This window comes from Oryx dammah, unplaced genomic scaffold (assembly GCF_014754425.2).
Source record: "Oryx dammah isolate SB20612 unplaced genomic scaffold, SCBI_Odam_1.1 HiC_scaffold_16, whole genome shotgun sequence".
In the NCBI taxonomy this organism is placed as follows: Eukaryota; Metazoa; Chordata; class Mammalia; order Artiodactyla; family Bovidae; genus Oryx; species Oryx dammah.
The window spans coordinates 27,688,455-27,701,693 of NW_024070200.1; the positions used below are offsets into that span (position 1 = coordinate 27,688,455).

The 13,239-nt window shown below is 36.3% G+C and overlaps 1 protein-coding gene across 7 annotated transcripts in view; it reads left to right on the top strand.

The window, feature by feature from the left end:
* Positions 1–13,239, top strand: part of HECTD1 (HECT domain E3 ubiquitin protein ligase 1) — a 73,877-nt gene that overhangs the window by 10,389 nt on the left and 50,249 nt on the right. For all 7 annotated transcript variants that reach the window (XM_040257153.1, XM_040257155.1, XM_040257156.1 and 4 more), the window contains exons 3-8: positions 4,698–4,932; positions 8,815–9,042; positions 10,034–10,315; positions 10,413–10,683; positions 11,801–11,877; positions 11,963–12,061. In XM_040257153.1, coding sequence (XP_040113087.1) covers positions 4,698–4,932; positions 8,815–9,042; positions 10,034–10,315; positions 10,413–10,683; positions 11,801–11,877; positions 11,963–12,061 — 1,192 coding nt within the window. The remainder of the gene's footprint in view (positions 1–4,697; positions 4,933–8,814; positions 9,043–10,033; positions 10,316–10,412; positions 10,684–11,800; positions 11,878–11,962; positions 12,062–13,239) is intronic.

A 13,239-nucleotide genomic window follows, 5' to 3' on the forward strand; every position in this document is an offset into this window, starting at 1 on the left:
ACCAGCCATGGGCAAAATTGGGAGAAAAGCATTTTAGGCACAGGGATCATCTCACACATTAGTATCTATTTGTTTTTATCCTTCTATCTGTTCATCCCTGCTGAGTTCATCCCCAGTTCAAATCTAACACCACAGGCTTCATTCTAGTTTCCTTTTTTGTGTTTCCATCTCCAGGCTACAAATGAGAAATCTGGCTCCCATTGTCCTCCATATATTTATATACTTATTTATTTGATCACTTCCCTTGTCTGTATCAGTTGCTCATTACTGGGACATGCCCCTACACAAATGCTCTCTTTGTCTTGCTCATGCTCTTACACATTATTCCAGACAGACTTCCTCTTCCCTCTAGAAATACCTTCCTCAACAGTGGTGTGAAACATCTCTTATGTGGATGTCCAAGTGGCTATTTCAGTAGTTCAAACAAGAGTTTGAAGTTAGTTAAGATTAGGTTTGTAAAAGATAGTGTGGAGAGAAGTGGACAGACTTAGGATATATTTTAGAGAGAAAATTGTTGGGGTTTAACTAATGGATTGGATGTGTAATGTGAGCAAAATTAAGGGGGAGAACTAAAGATGATTGTCAGGTTTCTGGATTTCTGTTTGGTTGTGACCTTTGCAAAGCAGTGATTTGGGATGGAGGCATATTTGTTTTGAATATGTTTATTTTAATATGCCTGTGATAATTCTAAATGGAGATAGTGATTTAGTTGGTCTGGAGTAGAGATAATATTTTGGGAGTTTTCACAGTATGTAGATGAGATTTACAGCTATGGTGTATGAACAAAGGGAATAGATAAGATCAACTAGAGAAGAGAAGGGAGTTTAGAACTGAGGCTAGAATGGAAAACCAATGGAGTCACTAAGCCAAGAGAAAGTTGAAGATAAGGCGTGAAATAACTCACTGAATTTTCTTGATTATGTAAATTTTTTTCTTCATATCTGTTAACATGGATTCACACCAAGGAAAAGTTATGTTTGTAGTTGTAGCCCAGGAAAAAGGAAAGAAACGTGAAGGTCTTGTTCATAAGAACATAGTCAAGTGCTTATTGAATTATCATGAAGCTCAGTTTGAATTTAAAGACCTAGATGAGATACCTATCAACACAGGGTTACTTTGGAAATGATAGAAAGAAATTGATACTAATCAACAAACAAAAAGATGGTATTAAGGCCTTATAAATGTTTCTATCATGATGACTATCTTAAAGCAGGCTATCAAGCAGAATGTTAAAAAAAAAAAAAACACTTGTTATAATTTGTTTTAGTTGCAATATGAACTTTCAAGTAATATAACTATAATTCTTTCAACTATTCTGTACTTTTCAGAATCCATTAATTACTCTTTACATGTTTTCTCTACTTCTTTTGCTCAGTTTATAGTTAATTTGTATTGTTCAGGTTTTTGTAAATTGCTTTGGTTTCTGAATTGAAAAACTAGTGAATATGCCTAAAATACTTTCTCATGGTTGAAAAAGTAACTCAGGAGCTAGGAAAATAAAATTTTTTTTTCTTGTCCAACAGCCAAAAGTTTACAACAGATATTTTATACCACACCTTTAAAAAGTTCCCAAAGCAGGTTTTCATTATACCTGATATAAAATAAGCTTTTACTTATGCAGAATACTTTTATTTTTCTCTTAGAAATAAAATTAATCACAGTTAAAAGCTGAGAATCTGCTTAGAACTTTCTGGTTTTTGTTTTTTAATTGTCCCTTTAAATTGTTCAAGAACACGAGCAGGGAACATAGCTTATTTCCCCAATAAGATACCACATTTCCCCATGAAATATAGATAATTATACTGAACATTTCTCTTAAATTTTGTGTTTTGATGAGTAGTTTTTTGTACTGTGTAAGATAGATGAATAATTTTCTTATTCTTAATATAAAGCATATGGTAGATCCATTCTTGCCATTTAATGTGACGACTGTCAACTTCAAAATTTTATTCTTTTTTCAAAAACTACTGTTTTCTCGGGGGGGGGACTACTTTTTAATAAGACTGTGTTGTTTCTCAGTAGTATTAATGCTTTTACAATCTTATCTATTCAGTATATTAATACTACATATGCCAATGCAGAGAGCAGTAAAAGTGCTTCAAGATTTCAATATGCTAGTCATTCTAATCTTCCCTGAGAACTACTGGACTATCTTCCATAATCTAATCTTATCCTCCTCCTCAGAAAAATTACAAGTAACTAAATTGGGAAAGGAATATGTCAAGGCTGTATATTGTCACCCTGCTTATTTAACTTATATGTAGAGTACATCATGTGAAATGCAGGGCTGGATGTGAATCACAGGCTGGAATCAAGATGGCTGGGAGGAATATCAGCAACCTCAGATAGACAGATGATACCACTTTAGTGACAGAAAGTAGAGAGAACTAAAGAGCCTCTTGATTCAGCTGAAAGAGGAGAGTGAAAAAACTAGCTTAAAAGTAAACATTCAAAAAACTAAGATCATGGCATCAGGTTCTATCACTTCATGGCAAATAGATGGGGAAAATGTGGAAACAGTCAGATTTTATTTTCTTGGGCTCCAAAATCAGTGTGGATGGTGATTGCAGTTATGAAATGAAAAGACGCTTGCTCTTTGGAAGAAAAGCTATGACAGACCTAGACAGTATATCAAAAAGCAGAGGCCTCACTTTGTCAACAAAAGTATATAGTCAAAGCTATGGTTTTTCAGGTAGTCATATACGGATGTGAGAGTTGGACTATAAAGATGGTAAGAACAACCCTATATGGAGGACAGCAAAAGAGACACGGGTGTAAAGAATAGACTTTTGGACTCTGTGGGAGAAGGCAAGGATGGGATGATTTGAGAGAATAGCACTGAAACATGTATATTACCATATGTGAAATAGATGACCAGTCCAAATTCCATGCATGAAATAGGGCACTTATGCACTGGGACAACCCAGAGGGATGGGATGGGGGGGGGGTGGGAGGGGGTTCAGGATAGGGGGACACATGTACACTCGTGGCTGATTCATGTTGATGTATGGCAAAAACCACCACAGTATTGTAAAGTAATTGGCCTCCAATTAAAGTAATTAATTAAAAAACAAAGATGGCTGAGTGCTAAAGAAATGATGCTTTTGAACTGTGGTGCTGGAGAAGACTCTTGAGAGTCCCTTGGACAACAAGATCAAACCAGTCTGTCCTAAAGGAAATCAACCCTGAGTACTTTGGCCACCTGATGCAAAGAGCTGAGTCATTGGAAAAGATCCTGATGCTGGGAAAGATTGAGGGCAAGAGAAGGGTGAGACAGAGGATGAGATGGTTGGATGGCATCAGCGACTCAGTGGACATGAGTTTGAGCAAGCTCAGTGAGAAAATGAAGGACAGGAAGCCTGGCATGCTGCAGTTCATGGCGTCACAAAGAGTTGGACATGACTTGGTGACTGAACAATAGCAACAAAACAATGTGACCTAGGTTGCCAATGATGCTGGCTAGTAAAACCGGCTTGTGTTTAATCACTGAATGCAAGAGGTCTTTATCTTTGATAATATTCCTGCTCTTGGACCCCTAAAGTGAACATCATCCAAGCAGATTAGAAAGGGCAAAGTTACTTTGGCTTTCATACAGATATTTTTTAAAACTACTAAAGATATGTGCAGACTAAAATTTGGACGGAAAACAATTCAGCCGAAATGTTGAGAATACAGTAAGCTTTCTGTATCCCCTCCGTTTAATTTATGAACTTGAATATCCTGAGATTTTGGTATCTGCAGGGGCCCCTGAAATCTTTCCTCTTTGAATATGGAGGATGACTATAGTGCCTTTTGTGATATCTGTAGATCATTTAAAGTTCAGTTTATGCAGCTAGGTTATAGTGTTTGATGGCATATAACTGTGATCTCTACTAAATGTAATTTTTTTTTTTTTATCATTTAGGTGTTGATAAAATGTTGATTTAAAAATGTAAAATGTGCTTTTGATAAAGCTGTCTTATGCAGGTTTATATAGCACACATTAGCTATTCATAAGAAGGAAGGGGAGCTAATGTTAACTAGTTTAATATGGTGCCAAGGTACTGAGCTAAGGGTTGAATGTGTATAATTTCATCAAATCTTCATAACATCCATATAAAATAGATATTGTTTAGATATTATCTTTGGTTTACAAATGAGGAAACAGGACCAGGAAGGTAACACAGCTGTTGTTCTGTGTCTTACCCTGGTCTGTTAAACCCCAAATCAGCATTTGTTCCCATGAAACATGAATCGAACAATTCCCATAAAACATGAATTGAACAATGTTCCTGGCATTCAGGAACTCTTAATGTAAATAAGGAAATAAAATGATACGTTAAACAGTGTGGGTACTGTTTTTCTGAGGCTTTAGGAACATGAAAGTATCACTTAACTATTTGGAGAGGTTAGGAAAGGTTTTACAGAGTTGATGTTGGAGTTGAGTATTGAATAGGAATGTTTTCTGAACATGGTTTCAAGTTAATGCTGCTACTTTAAACTGTTTACAACCTGATATTTTCAGCAATGATGAAATTAGCATGTGAGTGTTATTATGGCAACAAAAGCAATATGAGAAATATTACCTAATATACATGTGGAACGGAGTATTGAACATAATGTATTATGTGATAGTTTTTCTTTATCTGTTACATTGGTGACTTTTGGATGTTAAGAATTTCGTAATCCTGGGTGTAATATGATTTCTTTCACTACAGATGTCCTCCTCGCACTTTCTTACCAGCCCTCTGCAAAATTTTTCTTGATGAAAGTGCTCCAGACAATGTGTTAGAGGTAACAGCCCGTGCCATAACATACTACCTGGACGTATCTGCAGAATGCACCCGAAGGATTGTTGGGGTAGATGGAGCTATAAAAGCACTTTGCAATCGTTTGGTTGTGGTTGAACTTAACAACAGAACAAGCAGAGACTTAGCTGAACAGTGTGTAAAGGTAAGTCTTAATTATTTATTGGTACATGTGAAGATCTCTCAGAGAGTGAAAAGTACATTTTGAAAAAAATAATAATAATGAAATTCTTCTCATTATCAGCTTCTATTGAGAGTGGTTGAAAGCAGTGGAAGTCATAGTTCTTGTGGTACTAAAAGAGATCCCATATGCCTTGGGGAAAGAAATCTTTAAAGAAAACTTGTAGGTCCCTGATAGTGCTTTTCTGTGTTGCCTCAGTGCTGTTTGGTTTCTGGTAGCCTCTAACCCACTGATACAGGTTATTTCTGATCTTATCCAAAATGACTTTATATGCATGTGTTAACGACAGCCGTTGATAGCTAACACTAATCTGCTAGGCATCATTCTGAACACTTTGCATGCATTAACTCATTTAACTTCATGACAACTCTGTATGAGGTAGGTGCTGCTAATATTATCACTTATATTTTGTAGGTGAAAAAAATACAAGCATAGTGAGATTAAGTAACGTGCTTGGGGTGATACAGGTAGTTAGTGGCAGAGAGCCAAGATTCAGTGATGAGTAATTTGAAGATTAGGAAGTCTGATTCTAGGGCCTGTGCATTTAATTACTTTGCTATATTCCTGTTAGAGTTAGCTATTTCATTTTATTCTTGGTGGGACTAATTATTAACTTTATGTGACTCTAAAAGTGTCAGTACTGGTAAGTGGTTTATTGGAGCTGCTTGGTGAATATATTTAGACTTTATGTGATTCACTTTTTAAAAAAATTCCTAAATATTTTCATTCTTTTTTTGATTCTTGCTGCTCTCAGTTCAGTTCAGTCGCTCAGTCATGTCCAACTCTGCGACCCCCATGAATCACAGCACGCCAGGCCTCCCTGTCGATCACCAACTCCCAGAGTTTACCCAAACTAATGCCCATCGAGTCAGTGATGCCATCCAGCCATCTCATCCTCGGTCGTCCCCTTCTTCTCCTGCCCCAAGTCCCTCCCAGCATCAGGGTCTTTTCCAGTGAGTCAACTCTTCGCATGAGGTGGCCAAAGTATTGGAGTTTCAGCTTCAGCATCAGTCCTTCCAATGAACACCCAGGACTGATCTCCTTTAGAATGAACTGGTTGGATCTCCTTGCAGTCCAAGGGACTCTCAAGAGTCTTCCCCAGCACCACAGTTCAAAAGCATCAGTTCTTCTGCGCTCAGCTTTCTTTACAGTCTAACTTTCACATCCATACATGACTACTGGAAAAACCACAGCTTGGACTAGACAGACCTTTGTTGGCAAAGTAATGTCTCTGCTTTTCAATATGCTATCACTAGTTTAGCAGTTTTCAAACTTTTTGCCTCAGGATCCCTTTATAAGTCTTAAATTATTAAGGACCCGCAAAGAGCTTTTGTTTATGTAGGTTCTGCTTGTTTCTATTTACCATCTTAGATATTAAAACAGACTTTAGAAACATTTATTCATTTATCATAAAATAACAAGCTCAGTATGTGTTAACATACATTACATTTTTAATGAAAATATACCCCGAAGAAAGAGAAATTTAGTGAGAAAAGTAGCATTGTTAAGCATTTTTGTGAGTCTCGTTTGAAATGTGTGACTTAATAGAAGACAGCCAGATCCTAATATCTGCTTCTGCATTCAGCCTTTTGCTATATCACAATTCACATAACTTTTAGAAAACTCTACCTTACACTCCTAAAGGAATAAGAAAGAAAAAGACAATTACTGTTATAGTATTATTATGAAAAAAAAAAATCAGGGACCCCTGAAAATGTCTTCCCCATGCTTTGAGAGTTGTTTTCATAGGTATTAATATCTTGACTTTCTTCTCTGTGTTTATAGTTGTATTTCTGTCTGTGTCTGGCCTCAGAGAAAGAGGTATCTGTTTTTCTGTTCAGAGATTCCCCTCTCTTGCTCACATCACTTCAGTTTTCTTCCAGAACTAGGACTTTACTCCATTGCATATATTCACTGAGCTATATTTTCAAACTTTTTCTTATCTGTTAATACCCTGCTCTCCCTTTCTGTCTTTCCTTTGCAGATTATTAATTCATTTGTCACTTCTTCAGTGGTAGTATTTCCTAAGGTTCTGTTTTTACCTTCTTAAAGCTATATATTTAAGCTTTAAGATGAGATTTGTCTATTTGCGTAGACAATCTCATCTGTGAGCATCAGTACCATTCATATATAAATATATGCCCTTTACATCTTTATCTCTAGAAGTGACTTCTCTCTCAAGTTCTAGACTTCATATTCAGAGGCCTGTTGGACATATTCACCTGGTTGCCTGAATTCATTGTCTTTCATTACAGATAAACTCCTCTCTTGATAAGTGGCATCAACTTGTACTCAGTCACTTTACAGAAACCTGTACTTTATCTTTTATTTCCTTTTCTCCACTCCACCCATGTAATTAATGATCAAGTACTTTTCTAGTTTATTTTCTTCTATTTGTTCCTGCCGTTATTGCCTTGGTTAAGCCCTCATCCTTTCAGGAATATTAATGCTTGAGTTTTTGCGTTTGCCTCTACACTCTTCCTATACCCTGTTTTCCCCAGTTATTAACTGGAAATCCAGTCATATTATTTTCCCTGCTTAAAACATTTTTCTTGCTTATAGAATAAAGTCTAAATTTCTGGTATGCCTGTAAGAACTATGGACCCTAGTTCTAGTTCTACGTGAACGTATTAAACATCATATAATTTAGAAAATAAAAGTGATTTTTATTTATTTGTGTTTAAATATTTATTTGGCTGCTCTGGGTCTTTTAGCTGTGGGATCCTTACTTGCAGCCTGCAAAGCACTGTGGTTGCAGCATGTGGTATCTAGTTTTCTGACAAGGGAACCTGGTGCCCCCTGCATGGGAGTGTGAAGTTTTAGCCACTGGGTCACAGAGAAGTTCCAAAAAGTAATTTTTTTAAATGTATTTTTAAATTTTTTTTATAGTGAAGCAAGTAAGGTGTTATTAGGAGGAAGAAGAGTACAGTACTTGTGGATAGACACATGGGTGGGCTCAGAGAAACTTGCCCCCAAAGTGATTTGTAATGTCTTAATATTTGTAGAGTATGTGTGAAGATAATGAATAGTGTAATAGTTGGCATTTATTGATTTGTTTTTTTAATGTCTAGGACTTTATAGACTTTTGCTAAATTACTTGTAGTTCTTAGTTTGCCGTACAGGTTTCACCACCTAAACCAATGCTGTCTAATATGGTAGCTATATGTGACTGTTGAACACTTCAGATGTGGCTACCCCAAATTAAAGTGTGTTTTAAGTATAAAATATACATGGGTTTTTGAAGACTAAATGCACAAAAGATACCAATAATTTTTATATTGATTACATGTTGAAATAATGACACTTTGGACATATTGTGTTAAATAAAATATATTAAAATTAATTTATTCTGTTTTGCTTCACTTTTTTTTTTTTTAATGAAAGGTTAAGTGTGTACAACAGGCTCCAAGACTTCATTCTAGCTATTGATAGCAGCATTGTATGGTAGGAAATCCGGATGTTTAAATAAGAATGGAATTAAAGATCATTGCCTCAGGCACAAGGGACAGCTTTTCGCCCAATTTCTTAATTTCACTTGTGGCCAGGGGGCCCTTTTCAGGACCTGCTCCTTGAGTTTCTTCTGTTCTAATTTCTGTTTCAACTTGAATGCCTTATCTTCCCTGTCTATCTTGTTGGTCACCTTCTTGGGCTATTTCAGGGACTACTTCTTGCCATTTTCACAGCCAGATATGGCTCCTGCCCCTCACACGCACCCTTTTCTCAGACCCTGCCCTTACTTTTTAAAATGTGACTTCCAGTATATTTGGAGGGTGTATCATGTTCTGTCATTCTTGAAAACGAAAACTGGACTTACTGTATTCTTCTGTTAATTTTGTTTTACTGTAGGTTTTAGAACTAATATGCACTCGTGAATCGGGAGCAGTCTTCGAGGCTGGTGGTTTGAATTGTGTGCTTACCTTCATTCGTGATAGTGGACACCTGGTTCATAAAGACACCTTGCACTCTGCCATGGCTGTGGTGTCCAGACTCTGTGGCAAAATGGAACCTCAAGATTCTTCTTTAGAAATTTGTGTAGAATCTCTGTCTAGTTTATTAAAACATGAAGATCATCAGGTAATTAAATAGCTTCTGTATACTTTATTTTCAAAAAGTGATTTTATAGTGTCCTCTGGTTATAACTGTGATATAAAGTTGACTCTTGAACAACCTGGGGGATAGAGGTGCTGACCCTCTGTACAGTTGGAAATGTGCATGTAACTTTATAGTCTGCCATCCCTATCTGGGGTTCCAAAGCTATGGATTCAGCCAACTCTTGACTGTATAGTTCTGTAGTATGAATTTAGGGGGCAGAAATATCCACATATAAGTGGGCCCATGCAGTTCAGACTCATGTTGTTTAAGGGTCAGTCTTAGTGTAATTGGAACTTTTTGTTTGATGAGGTAGAAATTTCTCTTTCTCTCATATTATATTTCTATATGGTAATCTTTTTGTTTGTTTCTTTGGCAGTGAGACATTTTAGATTATAAAAGTGGCATGTGTTTATTCTTAAGATTTAAACATTATAGAAATATATGATTTCTAAAGCTGCACTTAATACCCAGTGAAATTTGTTGGCTCAGCACAATTTTGCTAAAGGGTAGTTTTCATTCAAGTAAAATAACAATTTTAGAAATTTTAAATGTGTAAATTTTTGTTAAATTATCATCTTTCAAAAATAAAACTTGACTTCTAGTGCCTTTTTACCATTTCGATGTTATTTTTAGCTATTCATCAATTATCTTGGCCTAGTTATGCATAATAATAGTAAAGATTTATTGAGCTTTTTACTGTTCCTCTAGTTTCTTTACATATATCATCTCTTTTGAGCTCAGACAATGAATTATAGGTACCGTTACTATTCCCATTTTGCAGATAAGAGAATTGAGGAACAGTTAAGTAATATCCTCAGGTTATACAGTTACCAGAATGAGGAGCCAGGATTCAAATCTAGACTGGTGGTATCCTTTGCTGCAATTGCCTTTCTTAATAGTTCACTGTTGAAATAAATAGTACTAGTCCTTTTTAAGTGAATTTTATTCACATGTATATTCTTTACATCATTAGGTTTCAGATGGAGCTCTGCGGTGTTTTGCGTCACTAGCTGACCGATTCACCCGTCGTGGTGTTGACCCAGCTCCATTAGCCAAGCATGGATTAACTGAGGAGCTATTATCTAGAATGGCTGCTGCTGGTGGTACTATATCAGGGCCATCATCAGCTTGCAAACCCAGTCGCAGCACCACAGGAGCACCTTCCACAGCTGCAGATTCCAAATTGAGTAACCAGGTCTCAACAATTGTAAGTCTGCTCTCAACACTGTGCAGAGGCTCTCCAGTAGTAACGCACGTAAGAGTGGTTTTTTTTCTTACTTAATCTTTTCAAAGAAGTGTCTTTGTATAATGAGAATACATTAAAACTTTCTTCTCTCCCATTCTCTTTTTAGGATCTCCTGAGGTCAGAGCTTCCAGATTCAATTGAAAGTGCATTGCAGGGTGATGAAAGATGTGTGCTTGATACCATGCGTTTGGTTGACCTTCTCTTGGTGCTATTATTTGAAGGACGAAAGGCTTTGCCAAAATCTAGTGCTGGATCCACAGGCAGAATCCCAGGACTTCGGAGATTGGATAGTTCTGGGGAGCGCTCACATCGGCAGCTTATAGACTGTATTCGAAGTAAAGATACTGATGCACTTATAGATGCAATCGACACAGGAGGTTGGAAAATCCTTTTTTAAATAGAAAACAGATAAGGAATTATGTTTAATTTCTAGGCTTTTTTTTTTTAACTTTAAAAATTTATAGCAGTTGTGTCAGAAAACAGAATGGCCAATGTCTTCCGTATCTCCTCTCCCTATGTATATAAATTATCAGTCTGGTGCATGGTAAGATCTGAATAAATGCTTTTTGAATGAGTAAATGAAATTAACCTGTTTTATTGCCAGAAGGAAGTCATACCAATTCTAAGGTTAAACACAGATTGAATTGAGGGCTGTTGTTTTCTTAGGATTAATGGAAACTGACACAAGTGAATTTTCATAATATATAGTACATTTTTTTAGACTGCTTCATGAGCTGATTAGCAAATATAAGCTGGTGAAGGATATTTCTGGGGGACATCCTTGACAGACTAGTGGCTAAGACTCTGTACTCACATTGCAGGGGGCACTGATTCAATCCCTGGGGTAGGGAACTAAGATCCAGAGTGCTGCACAGCATGAAAGTGAAATATGAAAGTATTAATTGCTCAATCGTGTCTGACTCTTTGTGACCCCATGGACTGTAGCATCTGTCCATGGAATTCTCCAGGCAAGAATCCTGGAGTGGATTGCCATTCCCTTCTCCAGGGGATCTTCCTGACCCAGGGATCGAACCTGGGTCTCCCACATTGCAGGCAGATTCTTTACCATCTGAGCCATCAGCATGGGGAAAATAAATAAATAGAGAGACGTTATAATGAAAAGATCTTCTGGGTCATCAGACTTTTGTTTTGAGTATAGATGTGGTTTAGCTTCTTTTCCTCAGTTACAGCATGAGGCAACTAATACTGTCTAGTTTTATTGTATATTTAGTTATTTTATTTCTATGTTTATTTCTAAGGCTTATAGCCTTGTGAATCCCCAGTGATTTAAAAATTTTGGAATATTTTTTCTTAGCAGAATTTATGTTTGCTGATTATTTACTACTGTATAGTTGACCTAAATGTTTAAAATTGGCTATTTAGTGATTGTTAATAACAGTTAATAATAGTCTTTAAATGGTTCCTACTTTAGAAAAGTTCATTATTATTTTGTTGCCTTTAAAAAAGATTTATTTTTTTCCTTTAAACTTTCAGCCTTTGAAGTAAATTTTATGGATGATGTAGGTCAAACTCTATTAAACTGGGCTTCTGCATTTGGAACTCAGGAAATGGTAAGCTAATAAATAAAAGTTAATGTTTTAAATCAAAGACAGACATGTTAATAAGGCAACTTTATGATTCTCCATTATTTTACAGGTAGAATTTCTTTGTGAAAGAGGTGCTGATGTTAACAGAGGTCAAAGGTCATCATCATTACATTATGCTGCATGTTTTGGAAGACCTCAAGTAGCAAAGGTAAAATCCAGGTTTTTTTAAATTATTAATTTAATATTTAATATTTACATTGCTCTAAAATTAGAATAATATAAAAACTTTTATTTGGAGAAGCCATACTTACATACTGTCTTCATTCCTTCTGTTTAAATCTTTTCATTGTTTTTTTAATACAGGTACAAGCAAGAATATATATGCTTTTTTTTTAATACAAAATGTAACATATATGCTGATCTATACTTTGCTTTTTTCATTAAAAAATATACATTGTTAGTATTTAATTATTGTTTAATGATACACCAGCTTCCCTGGTGACTCAGATGGTAAAGAATCCTCCTGCAGGGCAGGAGACCCAGGTTCTATCCCTGGGGTGGGAAGATCCCTGGAGAAGGGCATGGCTTCCCACTCCAGTATTTTTGCCTGGAGAATCCTACGGACAAGGAGTCTGGTGGGCTACTGTACATGGTGTCGCAAAGAGTTGGACACAACTGAGTGACTAAGCGCACATGCAATACACATTGAGATCTCTCCCTATTAGTATATAGAGATCTTTTATTACATCTATATACTTAACCTGTGCAAATGTATTCAACCAGTCAGCTATGGCTGAAAACTTGTTTTTTCCCGATTTCTTTCTCCTGGTAATGAATAGCCTTATACATGTTTCTGTTACTTCTGTTTATCAATATAGCAGATATTCTGTTTGCAGAAGAATCGTAATATCTTTGATTCTTACTTTAGCAAAGGACTTTTGTTGTTGTTCAGTTACTCAGTCGTGTTTGACTCTGCAACCCCATGGACTGCAGCACACCAGGCTTCCCTGTTCTTCACATCTCCCGGAGTTTGCTCAAATCCGGTTTTTACATTTGTTCCTTTATTTTTTAGATTCTTTACATAAGTGAGATCATACAGTATTTATTTTTCTCTGTCCAACTTATTTCACTCACCATGATAATGCTAGAAGGGACTTCCCTGGTATCATGGACCATGTTATCACAAATGGCAAGATTTCATTCTCTTTTATGACTAATATTTCATTGTATATGTATATATACCATGGATCTCAGTTCCCGAACCAGATATCAAACCTGTGCCCCCCTGCAGTGGAAGTGCAGAGTCTTAACCACTGGACTACCAGGGAAGTCCCTTCTAGCATTATCATGGTGATTAGAAAAAAAATACATGAAAAGCACTTAGTA